The sequence below is a fragment of the Lethenteron reissneri genome, chromosome 22 (genome assembly GCF_015708825.2).
Source record: "Lethenteron reissneri isolate LAM-NWPU_2019-01 chromosome 22, ASM1570882v1, whole genome shotgun sequence".
NCBI classification, from domain to species: Eukaryota; Metazoa; Chordata; class Hyperoartia; order Petromyzontiformes; family Petromyzontidae; genus Lethenteron; species Lethenteron reissneri.
In genome coordinates this window covers 479,296-503,511 of record NC_083800.1, presented here as the reverse complement: position 1 = coordinate 503,511, position 24,216 = coordinate 479,296, and the positions used below count along the sequence as shown (strand labels likewise).

Genomic DNA, 24,216 nt, shown 5'->3' with positions numbered 1-24,216 from the left:
TATCGATACACGGGTAAGGTCAAAATTGCCAATAACATTTTAAAATGTGGCTGTATCTGCACTAATCTGTTTCAGAATATTTTTGAAGGAAGATTTACGATGTTAAGGGAAGAAACAAGTTGTTCAAAACTTGGTTCTGTGAATATTTAAAAAGAAATTAGATTGACGTCTTAAGTTTCTTGGATTTGACAATGTGGTTAATCAGTGAGCTAAGTATCGGGAAGATTTTCCAAAGTAACTTTCTGGATGAACAGGGCCCAATGTCGATTTCTTCTTGATGTCAGATTGTATTTTAAGTAGAGGTCACAATGGTGGGTTCTGTGTGGTACATCCAGTGCAAATCTAAGTGCAGAATGATAAAGCGGGTTTAGTCTGTTTAGTGATTCATTAGTAGCTGGTCTGTAAGCAGCATCACCGTAGTCAAACAGTTGTAGAATGATAGTTTCAACGATTTGCAGGCGTAATAGATCATTCAAACAGTGTTTGTTTCTATATAAACTGCCTATTTGTTATTTGATTTGCTTTAAAATGTGATCAGTATGTATGCATGTATGTTGAACTTATTTGCCCCGTACGGGGTTGGAATGTAAGTTTTGAATCAATCAGTAAACCCAGTAATTTGAAGCACTTCGTTTGTTTAACGATGTTGTTTCTGATATCCGTAATAGATGAAGGGAATTAAAGTGGATTTTTGTTTGAAGAAAACAGCATGATCTTAGTTTTTTGGGGGATTTATGAGCAATTTTAGTGATGACAATTGATATTTATTTGAATTTAGATCTTGTTCGGAGATTCTGTTTGACATCGTTTGGATATTTACCCAAGACTTAACATGAGTGTCATCAGCACTGAGATTCTGAGCGATTTAGGTGTCGCGTCTGCCACCATTACTGTCGTGTTCATGACTTTATTCACGAATCGATTGTTTTATATCGGCAAACGAGACGATCAATCCACTGCTGGATGAAGGCCCACTCAAGTTGTCGCCATCTCTCACGAATTTGCGATACAACGATCCGCTTGGCTCCTGCACACGAGCCGATTCAGTCGCTCCATCTCTGCGTGAACGTCCCCTCAGGATCGTTCCCTGACGTAGCTGCCATTCCCGTGTCAGCCCAGACCTCGTCCCATTCCGGACGTGCCCATGGCGGGGCGGGTGATTCTGAATCGAAGATTGAAAGGAGCCAAGCGTGGGTGACCACTCTCGAGTGGGCGAAACTAAGTAAACGTGACCACTGCAATGAAATACGCGACAGTAGTATTCATATTCTTGGTTCTTTCGGTAAAGTCATGTAGAAGGGAAATAATAAATAATAAAACAATAAAATTCTCACGACGTTTCGATTCCAACACAAGCAATCGTCATCAGGTGTGAAAACCAAAAGCAAGAAAATTTGAAAAAAGTGGTATTACCGAACATCGGGTTGGGCCAAGCCAAGTTGGCGGGGGGTTTAAAGTTCGCACGTGAGCTGAAGTGGGCGTGGCCAGGGCGGCAGGCGTGGCCTGAGCCCCCAGAGGGTTGCCTCGAGTGGGCGGAACCCCCAGCGCGTGGGAGGGGGCGGGGCGCGTTGGAGGGGGCGAGGCGAGTGGGAGGGGGCGGGGCGCGTGGGAGGGGGCGGGGCGCGTTGGAGGGGGCGAGTGGGAGGGGGCGGGGCGCGTTGGAGGGGGCGGGGCGAGTGGGAGGGGGCGGGGCGCGTGGGAGGGGGCGGGGCGCGTTGGAGGGGGCGGGGCGCGTTGGAGGGGGCGGGGCGAGTGGGAGGGGGCGGGGCGAGTGGAGGGAGGGGGCGGGGCGAGTGGGAGGGGGCGGGGCGAGTGGAGGGAGGGGCGGGGCGAGTGGGAGGGGGCGGGGCGAGTGGAGGGAGGGGGCGGGGCGCGTGGGAGGGGGCGGGGCGCGTGGGAGGGGCGGGGCGAGTGGGAGGGGGCGGGGCGAGTGGAGGGAGGGGGCGGGGCGAGTGGAGGGAGGGGCGGGGCGAGTGGAGGGAGGGGCGGGGTGAGTGGGAGGGGGCGGGGCGAGTGGGAGGGGGCGGGGCGAGTGGGAGTCTGCGCAGCAGCAGGAGAGACGCGAGCGCATCCCGCGTGAGCGCCGCGCGGAGCGAGAGCGGCACCGGGGGGAGGGAGGCGGGCAGAGGACGACGGACGAGGAACGATGGAGGAAGAAAAGGACTCCGCCGCCGCCGTCGCCGCGGATGGCGAGATCGAGTACGAGGCGCTGCCGCCGACCGTGTCCATGGGCACGCACATGGTGGCGGGCGCGCTGGCCGGGGTGATGGAGCACTGCGTGATGTACCCCGTGGACTGCGTCAAGGTGTGAGGCACTCACTCGGCGAACTCACAAACTCCGGCTATCAACTCAAGAGTTACCCCGAGTTACCCCGAGTCCGGGCTAACTCGGGGTAACCCCGAGTCCGGGGTAACTGCAGGGAGGCAGGGTAACTGCGAGTCCACGCGTCTCTGGGGACGACTCGGAGTTCACCTTGGGTCGCCTTGGGAGCCGCGGAGCGCTCTTACAATTCCCAGCTCAGATAAACAGGCGAGCCCCCCCTAGCGTGGTGTTGATTGGCGGAGCGTGTTCACGTGCTGTTGCGAGGCGGACACGCTATTGGCTGATAGCGCAACCGTGTTTGGAAATATAAAAGAGGTTCTGGGATAGGACTTATGAGTGAGGGGAGGGGGGTCGAGGTTGGGGGGGGGCGATGGTCAGGAGGGGTCACGTGGGATGGGATTGCCAGGGGTCACGGAGCGGAGGGGTCACGGAGCGGAGAGGCCACGTGCGCGACGTCTCCCACGTGGGTACAGACAGTGAGTACAGTGTATCAGTACTGTACAGCTATGTGTGCCTCTCACTGTGTGTGTCACTGTGTGTATCACTGTGTGTGTGTGTCACTGTGTGTCTGTCACTGTGTCTGTCACTGTGTGTGTCACTGTGTGTCTGTCACTGTGTGTGTGTGTCACTGTGTGTGTGTGTGTCACTGTGTGTGTGTGTCACTGTGTGTGTGTCACTGTGTATCTGTCACTGTGTGTATCTGTCACTGTGTGTATGTCACTGTGTGTGTCTGTCACTGTGTGTGTGTCACTGTGTGTGTGTCACTGTACAGTTACCACTGTGTGTAGCCGTCCTTGTGCGTGTGCCCCTGTGTGTGTGTGTATCTGTCCTTGTGTGATATCCTTTGCTGTGTGGAAAGCTCTGTCTGTGTTAGTGTATGCATGTGTCTTTGTGAGTGGAGCGGTAGCGTCGTGGTTAGCGCGCTGCGCTATGGACCCAGTGGTCTGAGTTCGATTCCCGCTCACGGTCCACACCAGTGGCAATTACCTGAACCGGTCCTGGGCCTCCCCGAGAGTGACTCGGCCTCAAATGAGTACCTGGAGCGATATGTAAACATCGCCCACATGGAGGCAAAGGCTCCTGTGTGTGTGTGTAGCTGTGCTGCTGCTGCTGTAGGCATTGTGTAGCTGTGCTGTTCGGCTAGGGTGGTCAAAGGTGACGATCAGTGGACCTTGTCAACAGGGGTGTGCCTGTAGGAGAAGGTGGGGAGTGGTGGTGGTGGTTGCGATCGTTTTAGTAGTGCTTGTGGTGGTTGCTGTGAAGGTGGTGGTTGTGGTGGTTGCTGTGAAGGTGGTGGTTGTGGTGCTTGTGGTGGTCGCTGTGAAGGTGGTGGTTGTGGTGGTTGCTGTGAAGGTGGTGGTTGCGGTGGTTGTGGTGGTTGCGGTGGTTGTGGTGGTTGCGGTGGTTGTGGTGGTTGCGGTGGTTGCTGTGAAGGTGGTGGTTGTGGTGGTTGTGGTGGTTGCGGTGGTTGTGGTGGTTGCTGTGAAGGTGGTGGTTGTGGTGGTTGCGGTGGTTGTGGTGGTTGCACCCTCTCGCCGTATAAAAAAACTAAACGATGATCTCCTCAAATGAGCATTGCGGCCGTGATCATCTCCTCTTTACAGCCCTGAGCCAGTGGCAACAATTCCACGTTTCTCTGACAGGGGTGAGTCTATCCAAAGGGCAAGAACCACCGTTGACAAAGTGATGCTCATTTACAGACCTCGGAGGGAGGGGGGTGATGGGCTGAGTCAACCCCTCCAAGCTTTACCACAGAGCCACGTGGCCAGTTGTTGGTGTTGGTGTTGTTGTTGGTGGTGGCGATGAATATTATGCAAATACACGCCGTACAAGATGATCAAAGTATATTTTTTAAAATTATTATCAAAGATAATTCTAACGTACGAACAATCCACGCATAACACCGACTCAGCAAACTAAATTGCCACCACAGCGACTGTGACCATAAGTGGCGGTCACGTCATGACGGTGCTTGTGCCAGGCTAGGTGGACAAAGACACGCTCACCCAATCGCGAAGCCACTCGCCGCACCACGGGTCTCTCTGCTTCTGCCCTCCACTCTGGAATCCCGCCCCGTCGTCGGCTCTTTCCCCCAAGCTCGTTCAAGAATAACCCGGCTCGGCTCAAGAGACGCGTTACCCTCCTATCCATTTTAACTTTAACAGGGACATTTGTTGCCGGTCGCTTAACATTTCAGAATGCGAATCTTTCTTAATACTTGAAGAGGAATCCGATGAGCTATGAAGCCCTTTTTCACAGATGTCCAGTGGGGGCTGTTCAACGAAATACCCCAACAAACAGTACAAAAGACGATCCCACTGCAAAATAGAGACAGTGTCATCAAGTCACTAAATAAGTCAATAAAATAAAGTATAGAAGTACAAATTGCATAACTACAAACATTCCTGCTAATTTGTTAACACCAAATGCAAGCTTGGGGCAAGGCAGCAAAACAACAACAGTCCCAGACCACACCAAGACAAACACACAGACCTTCAATTACATTGCACGGAAGAATTGAACTGTGGATACACGGGTAAGGTCAAAGTTACAAATCGCATTTTAAACTGAGGCTGTATCCGGCACTAATCTTCTGCTCCAGAATATTTTTTAGGAAGGTTTACGATGTTAATTGAGGAAACAAGGTTGTTCCAAAACGTTTGTCCTGTTTGCAATGGCAACGGCCTTGCTGCCTTTCCCAGTTCTTGTTCGAGGGATAATCAAAAGCCAAATAGATGGATGTGTTGGGTTAAATGGGATTGACAGTGGAGTGAATGCATTGGATAAATATAGGGCAGATTTACTAATGAGGATGTTATGGATAAAAAGGGCCCAATGTAGATTTATTATAGCATCAAATGATGTGATTTTGGATTTTAAGTGGATGTCACAATTCTGGGTCTTGTATGGTATATCCAGTGCTGTAAGCAGCTTCACAATACTCATAAAGTGGTAGAATGATAGTTTCAACAACTTGCAGGTGCAATCAAATCTGAAAACATTGTTAGTTTCTGTATAAAAACTATTCTTGATTAGATTTTCTTTTGAGATGCAATCAATGTGAAGTCGTAAGTTTTGAATCAATCAGTAATCCCAAGAATTTGAAGCACTTCGTTTGGTCAATGATATTGTTTCTGATATCTGTAATAAGTGAAGGAAATGAAACTGGATTTTTTAAAAGAAAAGAGCATGATCTGGGTTTTTGGGAGATTAAAGAGCAATTTTAGTGATGAAAATAGATTTTGAATTGATATTGAATCATTGTGGAGATCTGTTTAACTTTGTATTTTTATCCAACACTAGCATGACAGTGTCATCAGCAAAGAGATTGGGGCCGTTGGGTCTGTGCTGAGCAAATGCGTTTAACAACACAAAACCCGACACTGATTGACCGTGAGTGGGGACGCTACGCCAGGCCTCTGTGGCTCCGCGAGCCCTCCGGGCCACGGCTCGTGACGGGACCCCCCACGGGGGGACCGGCGACGGCGCCAGCTCGTGCACGGCGCCTCTCGCTTGTCGGGGGGCACGGGCCTCACAGCAAGAAGAGCCTGAGTTACATTTCCGACTTAGGCCCTGTTCTGTGTGGAGTTTTGCGAGCGAGTGAGCGTGCGCACTTAGTATGTTTTCCCCCTGTTGTGCATGAGTTTCCAGCGGGAGATCTGAGCCATTTTGTTATGTAATCGAGTGCAATGCACAAGTTCTTGCATTCTACATCCATCTCTGCCCTCCTCTTAATGTCCACAAACACTCCTTCCTTCAGCTCCGCCACCACCCAATCCTCGGCCTCCCTCACGTTCTCATCCCTTCCGTTCCTCCGTAACGTCCTCGTTCATCAACCTGTGTCCTCGCAGAGCGCGTCCAGTCCACTTTCTCGTCTTCTCCTGGTGACTTCGACTGCCATTCCTTCTTTTGTTGATGTCATTCAAGATTTCTTCATCGGTCTGCTCTGTCCAGCTTGCGCTCCACCTCCTCCATATCCCCATCCCGAGCGCTTCCAGCCGTTTCCCTCTGTCCCTTCTGTCCCTTCTGTCCCTTCTGTCCGTGTCCGCGTCTCCACCGCGTGCCGAGCTCCATCGTGCCGACTCTGCTCTTCGCCGCTGCTTCACTCACCGCTCTGGTCCACAGCTCACTGAATCAAGGTCTCTTTTTACCATCCACAGTTGTTTTTGCTCTGATAATTTTTTGCTTCATTGGTGAGTTGTATGTTTTTGTTGTAATTTTGGTGACCCAGGTCACTCTTGCGAATGATGCTCCTCTATATTGTTCTCTCTATCGTCATTCTAAAGAAATGAGTTTGTCAATCTAGTTGATTTAAAATATCGGAAAGAGGAGCGTTCCAGACGGCCACATAAGCGCATCTGAAAGCGCACGATGCAGTGACCGTCTTTGCTCGATGTCCTACGCGTGTTCTCCAATCCACATATGACACTTTGTGTCTGTTAATGTCACTCGGCGCGTGCATCTCTCCATGCTTTCATCATCGCCATCATGGCCTATCCACTGCTGGATAAATATCAGCCTGACGATGTCTCTAGCCTGCGCGTGTTCTCCACCTGCTCCTCTCTCTCCTCGCGTGCGTCCCAGCACGCTTCTCTGCAACCCTCCAGAACATGTGTTCTCTGCGATTCCTCAACGAATGCGAACGCCCTCCTGGAGAAACCAAACCGCCCCGACTGCGCCCGCGTGTTCGTGCGACACTGCGGTGGAACGCTCGTCGCCCAAACGCGCTCCCAGATCCGCGTTCCATCCCTGCGGCGGCGCCAACTTCACTCGGGCTGAGCCTCTAATTGCATTTTGCGAGCGAGCGAACCTTGCGAGGTGTTGAAGTGGGACTCGATGCCCGAGGCGTGAACTTTCATGGAATTATGAAACTATTCATACTCTGTGGTTTTTTGTTTTTATGGTAAAGTCACGTAGGTAAAAAATAAAATAAATTAAAACAACTAAATTACATCACGACGTTTCGGGCGCAACACAAGCGTCCTTCTTCAGGTGGGGACGATGTAGCGAAAGCACAAGCGCTGAAAACGTCTCGAGTGATTTATCTCTCGCGCAAGCATTGGGGGGGGGGAGGTATTGTTGCCCACCCTTTTACGGCTGTGAGTCCATGGTGGAAATTCCACATTCCTCTGGCACGCGAGTGGCAAGTCTATCCATAGAACGATGGCTGCTGACTTTACCGACAAAGCGGCAGTTGTTTTATTGGCCCTAGAAGGAGGAACGATGAGCGTAGTCGACCCCCAACCACGATCAGGATGTGAACTTGCAACCTTCCGATTGCGAGCCACTCGCTCTGCCGCTGAACCGCCCGGGCGGGTGTGAGATTGTATCTCAGGAACACTCTGAGATACAGTCTCCCATGTGTCTGTTGGCGGCTAACCTGTACATACAGACAGAAAGAGGAGCACGCGTGGGTTAGAGAACACATGTAGGCCGTGCCACGGTTGGGCTGCGGGGGGACGTCACGACCGGAAGGGACGACGATGGGCGACGGGCTAGACTAATGGCGGAGCGAGGAACAGAACGCGTCCGAGACACGGGACGTCCACCGCGGAGGAGATAGAGCGATGAGATTGGCTCCTCGTGCGCAGGCGCTGGGCATTTTGTTGTTGTATGCCACGGCAGCATTCCAATGGAGCCAGGAGCCTCTTGAAAATCAGTCTCAAGTCTTCCGTGCAAAAGTAATAAAAATAATAATTTACTTTTGAACTGCCCCTGTGGTGTGGCGGTCAGCAGCGCACTGGACTCCCCCCCACCGCCTTGTCCACCCAGCAGTAGCGTCGTGAATACGTTCAGCACAGCCAGGGCCGGCTCCGATATCGCCCGCCACTGATGACAGCCGTGCCCAGGAAGCGAACCTCGGGTTCACGCGGTTAACAGCACTGGACTGCGTTGGTGCGACCGCTGTGGATGGCGATGCTCGCTCTGCCAAATGACGGCTCTAAACCCACCACCGCTTTGTTTGAAGTCGGTAGTTTTTAGTCGTACGGATGGGCTGGCTTCCGTACTGGGAATGTGGATTTTCCACCACTGGCTGAGGGTCAGCAGTGAAGATCGGTACTGCCCTTTACATGATTCACCATTGAGCTTTGTTGGGTCAACCCTTACTTTCATCATTATCATCAACACCGTGATTCATGGTCAACAATGCTCAGAGCTCTTACTCTACATGCCATGAGCATGATTTCCCCGCTGCATCTCTGTGGTGGCCCTCCTCTCCTCTAGAGGCATCTTTCCGCGCTTAACTGATTTTGTTCCACCGCCGCATGCAATGCGGAGCGAGCACGGCGAGTGCGGGCGTCCTGCCCGGTCAGCCTGCCCGGAGATGGCAGGATAAGCATCGCGCAGCAGTGCCCTGGCGTTTGCACATCTCCCGGCATCTTTGCACAACGCATAGAGTCGCAATACGTGGGCTGCTCTTGAACTCTGGATGAAGGTCTCCTCCCTCCCCAATCCGTCATTCCTCGCGACCCTGCGACGTGACGATCGCCCCAGCGGCTCCCTCTCCGCGGTGGCCGTCGTCGCACCGCACGGCCGCGTTCCCGTTCCCTGGCCGCCGCTTCGCTGTGGGCCCCGCTTGCCGGGACGCGTCCTCGACCCGAGTGACGACGCCGCTCCACGCGGGTGAAGTCGGGCGGAGGCCCCGGAGTGCCGTGTGCGGTGTGGGGCGCGGGACGGGCGAGGGGCCGGGCAGCGAGGCGGTTGACGTAGAACGGCGACTGAGGGGCCCCGTTCACACGACGGCTCCCGTTCACAGGACGGGCCCTGCTCACACGACGGGCCCCGCTCACACGACGGGCTCATTCGCCGTGTTGAGTCGCTACATCGCGGCGCCGGCGTCGGCGTCGTCCGTGAAAATTACGTCTCTCGCAAGCGCGCGGAGGGGCCGCACGCAGGGGTCCTGCTGCCATTAGTGTCTCAGCACTGGAGATCTTTGGCCAATACGGGTTAACTTGTGTGGTGTCCTTTAGCTATGGGGGGCAACGGGAGAACCCGGAGAAAACCTGAGCAGAAAAAGGGGAGAACACCCGAGTTGGGATTGAATCCCAGCGCTGCTGCTTGCCGTGAGGCGGCACGGGCGTGTCCACTACTCCGCCCTGCCGCCCTCATCATGGCTCTTGAGTGTGATTAGTGGTGAGTGTGATTGGTGGCGAGTGTGGTTGGTGGCGAGCGAGAGTGTCGACGATTGGCGTCGCTCGTTAGCGAGACGCTACGGTGGCGCCGTTTCACCGCACGCCGCCGGAGCGCTCGCTCCGTCATCCCACGCGACGCGGTTAAAATCACTGCCAACACAAGCGCGGTCACGGCCGCTGCCTCGCGCAGAGTGGCGCGGCACTCCCGGTTGTTTTTGCTGCGAGCGTCGATTTGGTGAGAGGACCCTCCGGCACGCCGGCGCATTACCGTTGCCGCGGCCTCGCGCTCCCCCGTCCACTCGGTGCCGCGGCTCGCGGTCGGAGCATCGGATCCCAGTCGGGGGAGGGGGCAGAGTCCATCTGGGAGGCAAGAAGGGGCCACGTGGACTAGAAGACGCGAGTAGGACTCGGGCAACGGGATGCATCGCGGCCACAAGGGACGATGATGGCCGACGGGCGAGACTCAAGACGGAACAGCGGCCGAGGAACGGATCGCGTTTAAAATACGGAACATCCACCGTGGTGGAGATGGAGCGATGAAATCAATTGGTGTGCAAGAACTGGGTGGATTGTGACATCGCAGGATCATGAGAGGTGGGGGAAGCCTTTGTCCACCAGTGGATTGACCATGGCTGCTGATGATGATGACGGTGCGTTCTGCTGGCTGCGTGCGTGACGTGTTGCGCCATAACCTTCGATGTGCGCGCAACGCTGAACCGTTGGGGCCACTCCTTACGACACGACACCGATGTGAAATTCAATTCCCACGAACGCACGCAATCCACCCAGCAGTTGCCTTACGCACGAGCTTATTTTGTTATCGCTCCATCTCCGCGGTATCCATCGTCTCATCTCGAGGCATCTTTCTGTCCTTCCCCCGCACCTCCGAATAGCGCGATTGGCAATGTATGGTGCGAAAGAAGTTCAGCACACAAATGTACAGCGCCTATCGCTGTCCCTTGTGGCATTGAAGCGTCCTGCACCCCCAGCCGCACGCCTCGTCATGTGGATGATCTCATTCGCCCGCTTGTGCTCTATCTTCAGCATGTCGGTAAAATGAATGAGTGGGAAGTCAACAGCGGTTGTTTTATGTATAGACTTGCCCCCGTCATGGGAATGTGGAATTTTCATCACTGGCTCTGCAGGCCTGTGAACGGGACATAACACCAATGCCTCAATGCTCGTAAGAGCCGCAGGAAACCACGGATTGTTGGCCATGGGCTCCACGACCACTTCTATCTGTGGAGGCGATGCCTTCATCCTCGTTCCGCCATCACACCCGCATATGTTGTACGCACACCCTGAGCAGGGGCGCAGCGGTGAGCACGCCGCGTCACGAACCCCCCGGCGATCCACGTTCGATTCTTGCTCACGGCCAACGCTGGTGACGATTTTCTTAACTGGTCCTGGGCCTCCCCTAGGCCTTAATGAGTACCTGGTGCAGTGTGTAAACATCACCACTGGAGAGACAAAGGCGGCCGAGCGTGGTCCTGACCACGCACGCGCCCCCTCTTGGGTGCACTGTGCCTGCCTTCATAGGAGCTCGTTAACAGCACTTGGGGCAAGTGCTGTTAAGCCTACAGGGAGAATCTTTGCCTTTGTGTTCCTGCTGGAGCGATGCGAGTTGACTGGGATCGTGCCGTCGTGGCCCAGGGGCCTCTCTTTGATCTGCCAGGAGACGGGAGACGGGAGGTGTGAACACAGTGGGTCCATTCACTACTGGAGTGTCTCACGCACACACACCCACCGACACTCACCCAACCACACATACACCCACCGCACCCACCACCACTTACCCAACCACTCACCCAACCACTCACACACCCACCGACACCCACCACCACTCACTCAACCACACATACACCCACCGACACCCACCACCACTCACCCAACCACTCACCCAACCACTCACCCAACCACTCACACACCCACCGACACCCACCACCACTCACTCAACCACACATACACCCACCGACACCCACCACCACTTACCCAACCACACACACACCCACCACCACTCACCCAACCACTCACCCAACCACTCACACACCCACCGACACCCACCACCACTCACTCAACCACACATACACCCACCGACACCCACCACCACTTACCCAACCACACACACACCCACCACCACTCACCCAACCACTCACCCAACCACTCACACACCCACCGACACCCACCACCACTCACTCAACCACACATACACCCACCGACACCCACCACCACTTACCCAACCACACACACACCCACCACCACTCACCCAACCACTCACCCAACCACTCACACACCCACCGACACCCACCACCACTTACCCAACCACACACACACCCACCGACACCCACCACCACTCACTCAACCACACATACACCCACCGACACCCACCCAACCACTCACCCAACCACTCACACACCCACCAACACCCACCACCACTCACCCAAACACTCACACACCCACCGACCGACACTCACCCAACCACTCACCCAACCACTCACCTACACACATACATGCATATACAAATACAAAGATCACACGTATAGCCTTGACAGAATGTTGGGGCAAGTGCTGTTAGTGAGTAACACATGAAAGCCGGAACTGCACCCTAACGGGGGTGGTGTGGCCAGCGTGACTGGCTCGCACTCAGAACAAACACTGTGATACATGCACGGTTTGTGTTTATACAGTGACCAAAACCAGACGCATTGTCTCAACATGAGGGACATTGCTAGCTGCCGTTCATACTGACGACGCAGCTGCTGGTTCCACTGATGAGGCAGCTACTTGTTAAACTCGCCTGTACCCCCCCCCCCCCCCCCCGTGTAAGTGGCTGTGTGGAGCAGAGTGGGGGGGCCGCTTCTCGTCGTGTCCACTTTGCAGTGCCGAGTCACGCGGGGTGCGTGTGCGGAATGCGCCGCGTCATGGATGATGATCGCTCCCCTGAGAACCTGCTCGGTCCAGAGATCCACTCCACTGTAGACTCGTTCCACTATAGACCCGTTCTGCTGCAGATCCACTCGACTATAGACCCGTTCCACTATAGACCCGTTCTGCTGTAGACCCGTTCTGCTGTAGATCCACTCCACTATAGACCCGTTCCACTATAGACCCGTTCCACTATAGACCCGTTCTGCTGTAGATCTACTCCACTGTAGATCCACTCCACTATAGACCCGTTCCACTATAGACCCGTTCTGCTGTAGATCCACTCCACTATAGACCCGTTCTGCTGTAGATCCACTCCACTATAGATCCGCTCCAATGTGGATCCGACAAACACCACTTTTCAGGATAAATCGGTGAGGCTGGTTTGTGGGCGATGGTCGCTCGGCCTGTCGCGCCTGTGACTGGGAACTTCGGAGAATCTCCCCATTGCACCCGGGACCCCTGAGAGATGAGTGGAGGAAGGAAGCTTCACACCCACCACCTCTTCCTCCTCCTCGCTTATTTCCCCCTGCTCTGGCCTCCCTGCTCCCCACCGTTAAGCCTGCAACCTCCCAGTCATGAGCGTCTGGGTTCGAATCCACCCCGGGGTCAAGTCCAGACGTCGTCCATCCACAGCGACGTGGCGCAGCCGGGGCATCCTCGCCGCTCGGTTCACAGACTCACGGTTCAAATCTGCCTGTCCGTTTTTGTAAGGATGCTGAGGATTGGTTGCTTGGATTCAGGTGATTATAATTCCTGGAATTCCAAAAAAGTAGCTGCTGTAGATTTGTCAATAGTGCGACTGATGAGCGGGCAACACGGGGGGGGGGGTGGGATCTTCGTGTGCGAGTGGCAGTTTGAGCACTGCGCCATGATTCCAGAAACCCGCGTCTCCCCGTGCCTCACGTCTCCCCGTGCCTCACGTCTCCCCGTGCCTCATGTCTCCCCGTGTCGTCTCCGCGAGCGTGCAGACGCGCATGCAGTCCCTGTTCCCGGACCCGCGCGCCGCCTACCGGAACGTGTTCCACGCGCTGCGCACCATCGTGCGCACCGAGGGCGCGTGGCGCCCCGTGCGCGGCGTCAACGCCATGGCGGCGGGAGCGGGCCCGGCCCACGCCCTCTACTTCGCCTGCTACGAGCACGTCAAGGCCTCGCTCAGCGGGGGGCGCAACTCACACCTCGCCAACGGTGAGGGGGGGGAGGGAGAAGGGAGAAGGGGAGGAGCACGAGGAAGAGCGGGAGGGGGAGGAGAAGTAGGAGGGGGAGGAGGGGGAGGAGGAGGAGGCCGCTCCATCGGGAGGTGGCGCCCCACCGTGCCCATTCATTCCCGCCAAAAATCGGTTGTCAATGGTTAACTGGTTAACTGCTAAATGCTTCAAACTGGTTTACTGGTAAACCGGTAACCGCTCTAAACTACTAACCAGTGTATACCGCCAAACCGGTATGAGCTGGTGTGAAGCGGTAACGGTGTTGAGAATCGGTGGCCGGTTGTGCACTCGGGGTTGAAGTTCGCCGCTGCGCCGGGACGGTGCCCACGGCGCTCTCTGGTTATGGAGAAACTCGAGACAAGTTGCGACTGCGCTCCGTGTCAATATCAATATGGCCTTCAACGCAATGCAGTGATAGGCGACGTTAGTGGCAGGGGGCCTTGCCCACAACGCTGCCCTTTTATTTGTTTTGCTTATAAGCCCCCCCACACACAGCGGTGTTGCTACTGACACGGGTCGCGTTGAGTCGTTGGCTGTGCTCGTGCACCAACACCGCCGACTGCGCTGGACATTGCGGAGCGGTGGCGCAGTAGCAATGAGCCCCCGCGGACAAGTTGCAGGCGGCACCAAGAGCGTCGCCGGAGGAGGTGAGGGCGGCGGGGGGGGAGTGGCGGCGCGGGGAGTGGCCACCAGGGGTCGCTGTGGCCCCGCGCTCCGGGCCGCGCCTCGCCTCCCCGTGTCGGCGGCGCCTGTGTTGGGCTGCGGTGTTCACTCTCGAGGCGTGTGCTGTGTGCGATATGCAACGGGTGGGTGGGTGTGTGGGTGTGTGGGTGGGTGTGTGGGTGTGTGGGTGTGTGGGTGGGTGTGTGGGTGGGTGTGTGGGTGGGTGTGTGGGTGTGTGGGTGGGTGTGTGGGTGGGTGGGTGTGTGTGTGGGTGTGTGGGTGTGTGGGTGGGTGTGTGGGTGGGTGGGTGGGTGTGTGGGTGGGTGTGTGGGTGGGTGGGTGGGTGTGTGGGTGTGTGGGTGTGTGGGTGTGTGGGTGGGTGGGTGGGTGGGTGTGGGTGGGTGTGTGGGTGGGTGTGTGGGTGGGTGTGTGGGTGGGTGTGTGGGTGGGTGTGTGGGTGGGTGTGTGGGTGGGTGTGTGTGTGGGTGTGTGGGTGGGTGTGTGGGTGGGTGTGTGGGTGGGTGTGTGGGTGTGTGGGTGGGTGTGTGGGTGGGTGGGTGTGTGGGTGGGTGTGTGGGTGGGTGTGTGGGTGGGTGTGTGGGTGGGTGTGTGGGTGGGTGGGTGGGTGGGTGTGTGGGTGGGTGTGTGGGTGTGTGGGTGTGTGGGTGTGTGGGTGTGTGTGTGGGTGGGTGTGTGGGTGGGTCGGTGGGTGTGTGGGTGGGTCGGTGGGTGTGTGGGTGGGTGTGTGGGTGGGTGTGTGGGTGGGTGGGTGGGTGTGTGGGTGGGTGGGTGGGTGGGTGTGTGGGTGGGTGGGTGTGTGGGTGGGTGTGTGGGTGTGTGGGTGGGTGTGTGGGTGGGTGTGTGGGTGGGTGGGTGTGTGGGTGGGTGTGTGGGTGGTGTGTGTGGGTGGGTGGGTGGGTGTGTGGGTGGGTGGGTGGGTGTGTGGGTGCGTGGGTGGGTGTGTGGGTGTGTGGGTGGGTGTGTGGGTGGGTGTGTGGGTGTGTGGGTGGGTGTGTGGGTGTGTGGGTGGGTGTGTGGGTGGGTGTGTGGGTGTGTGGGTGGGGGTGTGTGTGTGGGTGTGTGGGTGGGTGTGTGGGTGTGTGGGTGGGTGTGTGGGTGGGTGTGTGGGTGTGTGGGTGGGTGTGTGGGTGGGTGTGTGGGTGTGTGGGTGGGTGGGTGTGTGGTTGGGAGTGTGGGTGTGTGTGTGGGTGTGTGGGTGTGTGTAGTGCAGCGGTTAGCACGCCGCACTACGAACTTGGCAAACCGAGTTCGATTTCCGCTCACGGTCAAGACCGGTGACAATTATCTGAACTGGTCCTGGGCCTCCCCTAGGTCAACTCGGCCTCAATTGAGTACCTGGTGCGGTGAGTAAACATCACCACTTGGGAGACAAGGGCGGCCGGGCGTGGTGCCTAGCCACCCACCTCCTCGCGTGCCATACCGGCCTTCATAGGTGCTACTCCGCTAACAGCACTTGCCCCAAAAGTCTGTTAAGGCTACACGGGGGATCTTTGTTGTTGTGTTTGTGTGGCTGTATTTTGCCTGTGAATGTTTCTCTTTGTGTTCGTGTGTGAGTGTGTCGATCCACGTCTGTGCCTCTGTGTGTGTGTTTGTGTTCGTTTCTGCTGCACGCTGGCAATTTAACCCGGTGCCCTCTGCCCCTTGACCCTTGACCCTGGCAGGTCTTGCAGGCTGTGCCGCGACGCTGCTGCACGATGCCACCATGAACCCAGCCGAAGGTAACGCAGCCGCACAGAGATTCATTGACTTGCATAGAGACGCATCGACTTGCATAGAGACCCACTGAGTCATCTCTGCCGGCGTGCACCTCACCGCTCCCGCACGTTGACGTTGCCATCGGCGGGCTTTGTTGGTTTTCTTGTCCGAGCGTCCGAGCTCCACGATCGACAGGACCCCCGCGAGCCCTGCTATGGTCACCTTCACCACCGTCGCCACCACCTTCACCGCCACCACCAACGTCAACATCACCACCACCACCACCACCGTCACGACCACCATTACCATCACCACCACCGTCACCACCACCATTACCATCAACACCACCGTCACCACCACCGTCACCACCACCATCACCACCACCACCACCGCCGCATTCACCACCCCACCCCCACCGCTACCACCGCGGTGATTGAGTCATCACGTCTCACGCTGTCGCTCCGCTCTCGTTTCACAACACGGCCTCCCCAGCTTCCTCCTCCTCCCTCCCTCCCTCTCATCAGATTCCTTATTTAAATAAACACGGTCGCCAGGCATTGGGCGACAACGGCAAGTGGCCAGCAACAAACAGCACTGTCAAAGGTGTTGATGGTATAATAGTCAACGCCTCGATTACATTGAGCAAGGTTGTTGTTACAAGAGCTTGGGAGGAAAAGAGACGGCGCTGATGATGATGATGATGGGAGTGGAACAGTGCGAGGGAATAATCAGAGAGAGAAGGGAGGTGATCTGCAATGTGGTGAGTGAGCGGGTGAGTTGTTGTGCCCTGCAATGTGGTGGCGCTGGTGGTGGCGCTGGTGGTGGCGCTGGTGGTTGATGAGCGTGCACAAGTCCGGTCGGCCGAGTCGTCGGCTCGAGTGGAGGAGGAGTCCGTGAGTGAAGTTCTCGGACTCCGTGAGTGAAGTTCTGGGACTCCTCGATCGCCGCCCGCCAGCATCGCGCTCGGTGCTGGCGGGCGGCGCCGCCGAGAGACGGAACGTTTCCGCTCCTTCACCATTCTTTCATCTTCCCCATCGGCAGCGGAGACAGCTGGCCGCCGGCGCGGCGGAGAGTTCATCAAACAGCCGAGAAGCAAAATAGCGACGCGTTAAGTAGCGCTCGTGTCGTGGGGCGGGGGGGGGGTCAGGCAGCTGAGTGGCGAGCTCGTTAGCGTGACCCGCTGGCAAGGTCAAGGCCGCGCCGGTCGTTAGGCTCCGTCTGGCCTCGTCATCTTTGAATCTTCGTCACCGCCGTCACTGCCGTCCGCCGTGATTTGTCTCCGTGCGGTGTCCTTGCGGGGCGGGGAGGGGCGGCATTGCCGTGCGGCCGAGAAACCGTCGCTGCCGTTGCGCGTTGTGGAACGCGTTGTTGTTACGGTAGCGCGCCGGTTATACCTGCCTGCGATTGGACGGAATCTGTCACGTGTGTCTTATTGACAGTGACTTCCTAACTGTACACGTCAGTTTTGGTGACCATTGTTACGATGCGTAATTGATTGTTGGTATTTCTGGATTCTCGTCGCTAAATCTGTTGGTGAGAATTATTCCTCAACTTTACCGGTAAGTGAGCTGCAACAGTCGGCGTGACAACACCCCGTGACATCGTCGTTTGTTTGGCTGTGTCGGGTGGTGGAGGGTTACATGACACAAATGTGGCCACATCATTACATGGCCAGACCCAAACATCAGTTTTGAGTTGGTAACTTGCTGTTCACAGCCTTCTGTGATTGGATAGAATCTGGCACGTGTGGCTTATTTAAAATAAAGTCCACATGCGTCTGCCCAGCTTGCGGGAAGGGGAGGACCATCTCCATTCATGGAACCAATTATCTGCGAAACAATTACTCGTATGAAGAGAACTCATTTGAGGGAGCGATTGAAGAGATGGATTAAAGTAGTGAGGGGGGGGGAGTGGGTGGGTGAGTTGGATGAGTTAGGTAGAGGGTGATTGAGTAGCTGAGTGAGGGAGTGGGTGAGCTATTGAATGAGTCACTAAGAGGGTCGGTGGGTGAGGGGGTGGGTGGGTGGGTTTGTCACCCCTCGCTGGTGGAGTGAAGTGTTTGGCGTATGTTGTTGCGCGCGTGTTTGAGCGTGAATGCGTGCACACGTGCGTGGTGCGTGTGCGGGTATTTGTCCGAGTTGGTTGTTTGTGTTTGCGCTGCCCGTGTTTGTGTCTTGTATGGGTCTGGGGTTGCGCATGTGTATGTGCACGTGTACGTATTTGTGCAACCGATCTGCCCACTCACCATCGGCTTGTCATCTGCAAGACGCGCCTGCCATTCTTCCCCTGCGGTGATGAGCGTCCACCTCAGACCCCATTCAAGCCCAAAAAGCGCCTGGTCTCTGTTAGCTAATAGAAGTTGCAAGCGAGAATATCATCATCGTTTGCAGCTGGGGTTGGCATCGCCTCCCTCTCCTCCCGATGCCGAAGGGAAATGGGCCATGTCCAGGACCGCGACTCCTGCAGCTGCAAGGGCTGCTTTGGGTGCGCAGTCCAGACCTCCCCAGAGACCGTGGCTGATGGAGGTGTTCAGGCGAGCTGAGAGAAAGTGACAGGTCCGCTCTCACCCTCTACAGCATCCCACGTCCGAGAATGAGGGAGGATTGTTGTAGCCTTTGCTTAGAGGTTCGGTAGAACGATGCGGTGCTGCAAGGATGAGTGGTGGTCGCGGGTTTCTGAAGAGATGGAAACTGCCTCGGTCGCACGCAATCACAAATTACTCTTTAATTCTATCAAAAAACTGACAGCACCACAGCTATCACTGAAGGAAGTAGCCGCTCCCAGTGAGTGGTTGGTTGATGTGCCATCTGTTTAGAAAGTGCAAAAGGCGATGCGCCAGGCAGAGATGACCTCTCAAGCGGACTGCTGACAGGATGGTGATTGTGTGCAGGCTGCCCTACATTACAGAATTACAATCGGCTGGTCGACAGGATTGAAAGGATGCCATTGTGGGTCCCCATTTTTAAGAAGTGGTCGTCTCTGATTGCAACAACTCCTTCTCAGTCTGAGGTCCTGTTCAGGATTATTCAACATCTCCTTGCCAGGCACGCTGAGTGGAGGCTTTCAGAACGCCCGATGTGGTTTTAGACCATATTCTCTGTCTGTCTGCTACACCAGAGGTGTGGGGAATTCTAACAGAACCTACATCTCTGCTTTATTGACCTCGTCAAGGCCTATCATACCATCAGCAGGCCAGGGCTCCGGGCTGTTCTTCATGTGTCTGTACGACACACGTCTGTGGGCACAATCACAACTACGTGCGTGTGTGCGTGTGCGTGCGTCGGCGGATGCGTCTCTCGTCCGTTGTTTTGCTTCTCACTTCCTCCTCCTCTTCGCTCCTCTCTCGAGATTTCATCGCGCGTCACAAAAACACAATCATCTTTGTCGCCCCCCCCCCCCCATCGCCCACCTCCTCTCCCACCATCCCACAAATTCCCATCCTCTCTTCCCCACCCTCTCTCTCCCTCTCTCTCCCGTCTGTTTAACTCGCCCACAGCCGCACACATCTGCCCCCCGCCCCGCCCCCACCCCGGGCCCCCCCCCCCCCCCCCCCCGTGGCCCCCTCCTCGTCTCTGAGCGTTGCTGGTGAATGCTCCGTGAGCGAGTGTTTTGAAACGCTCGGACGATGCCTCACAGTGCACCCGCTCGCTCGCTCTCTCTCTCGCTTGCCCAGCTCGTTAGCGGAGGGGGGGGAGGGGACCACCAGGTGCCCGTGCCGAGGTGTGGGAGAGGGCGCCGGGGTCACACGGAGTGGCGGGGGCTGTGCCGGCATTGCCCATTGTGGGCCTGCCGGCCGTGGCTTTGTGTGTGGGGGGGCTGCCGCCGCCGTCCCCACCTCCTCCTCACGCCCCTTTGTGCCGTGGCCACGCCGCACGCTATCGTGCAGAGGTGCGCGAGTGTGCGTGTCATTGTGTCATAGGTCGACTCGGCCTCAAATGAGTACCTGGTGCAGTGTTTAAACATCCACACTGGGGAGACAAAGGCGGCTGGTTTGGTGCAGGCCACCCCCTCGTGCTTGCTAACAGCACCTGCCCCAATGTCTGTTGAGGCTTTTCGGGTGGTCTTTGTGTGCGAGTGTGGAAGCGCGTCAGTGTGTTCCCATGTCAGAGAGAGAATATATGAAAGCAACTGTTTGTGTGTCTGTGCGAGTACTTGTGCGTGCCTATCTGTGTGCACGTCTCCGTGTGTATCTGTGGGAGAATGTGTCAGTCGAGATTGGTGGCGCAGTGGTTAGTGCACTGAGCTACCAACCTAACGTTTGATTCCCGCTTATGGCCAATATCGCTGATGAATATCGGAACCGATCCTGGTGCGGTGTGTAAACATCGCCACTGGAGAGACAAAGGCGGCCGGGCATAGTACTGACCACCCATCCCCTCATGTGCCGTGCCGGCCTTCATAGGTTGCTCGCTCACAGCACTTGCCCCAACAGTCTGTTAAGGCTACACAGTGGATCTTTGTCTTTGTGGGAGAATGTGTCAGGTGGCTGCCTCCACTGCCTGGCAGGCCTGGCTTGACTCCTCTCCGTGCCCTCTGCACTCAATGAAATGTTGACTCGTGAATTCAACTCCATGGTATTCATGATCAAGCCTGGCGTAGACGTCGTTTCGAAATGCGACTACGTAAACCACCTCGACCTCGGCTCCCATAACGCCGCGTGCCGACCCCCCGTGCCCGTGCCCCCCCCCCCCCAGTGGTGAAGCAGCGTCTGCAGATGTACAACTCCCCCTACGGCGGCGCCCTGGAGTGCGCGCGCCGCATACTGCGCTCCGAGGGCCTGGCGGCCTTCTACCGCAGCTACCCCACGCAGCTGGCGCTCAACCTGCCCTTCCAGAGCCTGCACTTCGTGGCCTACGAGGCATGCCAGGAGCGCCTGAACCCGCGGCGTGCCTACAGCCCCGGCTCGCACGTCGCGTCGGGGGCCGTGGCGGGCGGCCTGGCCGCGGCGCTCACCACGCCGCTCGACGTCTGCAAGACGCTGCTCAACACGCAGGAGATGGCGCTCGTGGAGATGGGCGTGGCCGGAGCCGGGGCCTGCGCCGGCCTCTCGTCGGCCGCCAGCGCCGCCGAGGGCTGCCGCGCCGCCGCCTACGGCGCGGCGGCCGCGGCCGGGAAGCGGCAGCAGCAGCAGCCAGCGCCGTCGGCGGCCGCCGGGCCGACCCGCCAGCCGCTCGCGACGCTGGCGGCGAGGACTGCGGCCGCCGCGGCCGCCGCGGCCACCGCCGTCCCGGCCGGAGGTCCGGCGCCGGCCGTCCCGGCGGCGCCGCCGGGAGGCGCCGGGCTGAGCGCCCTGCTGGGCGTAGGCGCCGGACACCTGCAGCAGCAGGCGACGCAAGCGACGCCGCTCCGCGCCTACCGCTCCGGGGAGCGCCCGGCGCCGCAGCCGACGAGAGCTCCCGGCGCCGCGGGGGGCGCGACGTTGCGCGCCGGGAGCGCGGCGCGGCAGCAGCAGCAGCAGCAGCAGCACTGCCGCCCGCCGCGCTACCTCACCGGGCTGGCCATGGCGTTTCGCACGGTGTACCGGCACGGGGGGCTGCCGGCGTTCTTCCGCGGCACGCAGGCGCGCGTGCTCTACCAGATGCCGTCCACCGCCATCGCGTGGTCGGTCTACGAGTTCTTCAAGCACTCCCTCAGCGAGCACTGAGCGGCGCGGGCGACGAGGAGTCGCCGGGCCAGACCGGTTCTCCGTGCCGCCTGCGGTCGCTGCCGGAGGCTGCGATCGCGGCGTCACGCGTGGCCGGGTCTGGGTGACTTTGCGGGCGGTTGTGGCTGTGGTCGCGGTGGTTCTGGTGGTTGTGACTGTGGTAGCGGTGGTTCTTTTGGCTGTGACGGGTGCGCGATGTTTGTCACCGTCTCCTGGTGGAGCGGTGGTACAGCGGTTAGCGTGTAGCGCTACGAGCCCGGCGACCAGAGTTCGATTCCCAGCCCACGGCTCCCGACAGTGGCGACTGGTTTACATGAACCTCTCTCCCGCTCCTTCACCAGCCCACGCCGACCAACCTGGTGAAGTACGGCTCTAGCCCGGCAGTGGACTGCGACCGAGGGGCCCTGTGCACCGCTCGCTGTGCTCGTGGATCTGCCGTGGGGCGCCTCCTGGGTGCGTCGCTGCAAGAGAGAAGAGCTGGCTGCTGTCGGCTCGTGCCTCCAAAACTTACAACTTTAAGACTGCTTTTTATTATTTGTTTTGCGTAAGTTGAAAAAGCCCAAATATCTAAATTCGTGGGTTTCCTCAGCCAATGTTACAAATCGTAATTGAGTTTTGGCTGAGGCCACGCAACGATCTGGCCAGATTTGTGTGGTGAGACCGTTGATCGCCTGACACTGATAAGCAAAGCTGCTTGGTGCGCGAGCGTTCACGTGGCCGGCACGCCGTGACAACGCTCGGGCACGCGGCACTCCCATTTGTTTGGCTGTCGGGTGGTGGAGCGTCTTATGACACAAATGTGACCAGATAATTAAGTGGTGGCCTAACCCAACATCAACTATGACTGGTATGTTTATTCACAATGAAACACATGTACTACTACTACTACGTAACTACCACTACTATAACCCCGTAGTGATGATGATAGTCATGGAGCTGTACTCAAGGATGATGTCGTTATTGTTTGGGATGATTTCCTAAACTCATTTAATGAGCGCACATGGTGGACACAACATACAAAGTACACAACAACTTACATAACACATAACGTACACAACTTACACAACGTACACAAAGTACACAGCAACAGACACGACAAGCAACAATGTACTCAACAAACACAACAACCACAACAACGTACACAACAAACAACAACCACAACAATGTACACAACGTACACAACAAACACAACAACCACAACAATGTACACAACAACGCACAAATTGAGCCTCACCGGAAATGTTATCCTAAATCCTGCTCGGACAGGAGCAGGCCTGACCCGAACCCCAACCCTCATCAAAACTTCACCCTCACCCCGAACTCTCGCCCTCGCCCAACCCCCAGTGTAACCCGACTGCTCACGCCGACTGTAGCCTGCACATGGACTCTGATTACAGCCACGAGTCAAACCTGCTGACCCTGACTCCACGCCCTGACCCCTGACTGAGGCCGACCCAAGCTTTAACCATGGGTCGACCCGTATCATGACTTTAACCCTGCCCCTGACCTCTAACCCTGGCCCTGACCTCTAACCCTGGCCCTGACCTCTAACCCTGCTGGGGTCGGGGACGCAGAACCACAAATGTAGAGGGAGGGGGGGGCTCTCAGTTTGCTGAGCTGTGACGCGCACAACCGCGAGGGCGTTTAACGACGCACTCGGCGTTTTAAGTCGATGTTTTCGGAGCATTTTGTTTGAATATGTAAGATTTGACACCTTAGCCCGTGTGTGTGCCAGTGTGCGTGTCTCTGTGTGTGTCTCTGTGTGTGTGCCAGTGTGTGTGTGTCTCTGTGCGTGTCTCTGTGCGTGTCTCTGTGTGTGTGTCTCTGTGTGTGTGCCAGTGTGTGTGTCTCTGTGTGTGTGTCTCTGTGTGTGTGTCTCTGTGTGTGTGCCAGTGTGTGTCTCTGTGTGTGTCTGTGTGTGTGCCAGTGTGTGTGTCTCTGTGTGTGTGCCAGTTTGTGTCTCTGTGCGTGTCTCAGTGTGTGTGTCTCTGTGTGTGTGTCTCTGTGTGTGTCTCTGTGTGTGTGTCTCTGTGTGTGTGTCTCTGTGTGTGTGCCAGTGTGTGTGTCTCTGTGTGTGTCTCTGTGTGTGTGCCAGTGTGTGTGTCTCTGTGTGTGTGTCTCTGTGCGTGTCTGTGTGTGTCTCTGTGCGTGTGCCAGTGTGCGTGTCTCTGTGTGTGTGTGTCTCTGTGTGTGTGCCAGTGTGCGTGTCTCTGTGTGTGTGTCTCTGTGTGTGCCAGTGTGCGTGTCTCTGTGTGTGCCAGTGTGTGTGTCTCTGTGCGTGTCTCTGTGTGTGTGCCAGTGTGCGTGTGCCAGTGTGTGTGTGTCTCTGTGTGTGTGTCTCTGTGTGTGCCAGTGTGTGTGTCTCTGTGTGTGTGCCAGTGTGTGTGTCTCTGTGTGTGTGCCAGTGTGCGTGTCTCTGTGTGTGTGTCAGTGTGCGTGTCTCTGTGTGTGTGTCTCTGTGTGTGTGCCAGTGTGTGTGTCTCTGTGTGTGTGTCTCTGTGCGTGTCTCTGTGTGTGTCTCTGTGCGTGTGCCAGTGTGCGTGTCTCTGTGTGTGTGTCTCTGTGTGTGTGCCAGTGTGCGTGTCTCTGTGTGTGTCTCTGTGT

At 56.8% G+C, this 24,216-nt stretch overlaps 1 protein-coding gene across 2 annotated transcripts; it reads left to right on the top strand.

Moving 5' to 3' along the window:
* Positions 1–2,054: 2,054 nt before the first annotated feature.
* LOC133345442 (mitoferrin-1-like) lies at positions 2,055–23,330 on the top strand. Of its 2 annotated transcripts, none has more exons than XM_061556174.1 (4): positions 2,055–2,305; positions 13,353–13,569; positions 15,935–15,991; positions 20,663–23,330. In XM_061556174.1, the coding sequence occupies exons 1-4, from the start codon at positions 2,147–2,149 to the stop codon at positions 21,610–21,612; spliced, it is 1,383 nt and encodes a 460-aa protein (XP_061412158.1). In that variant the 5' UTR covers positions 2,055–2,146; the 3' UTR covers positions 21,613–23,330. The 2 variants fall into 2 exon arrangements, with proteins under 2 accessions (XP_061412158.1, XP_061412159.1); XM_061556175.1 differs by lacking the exon at positions 2,055–2,305 and adding an exon at positions 2,742–2,799.
* Positions 23,331–24,216: the final 886 nt, after the last annotated feature.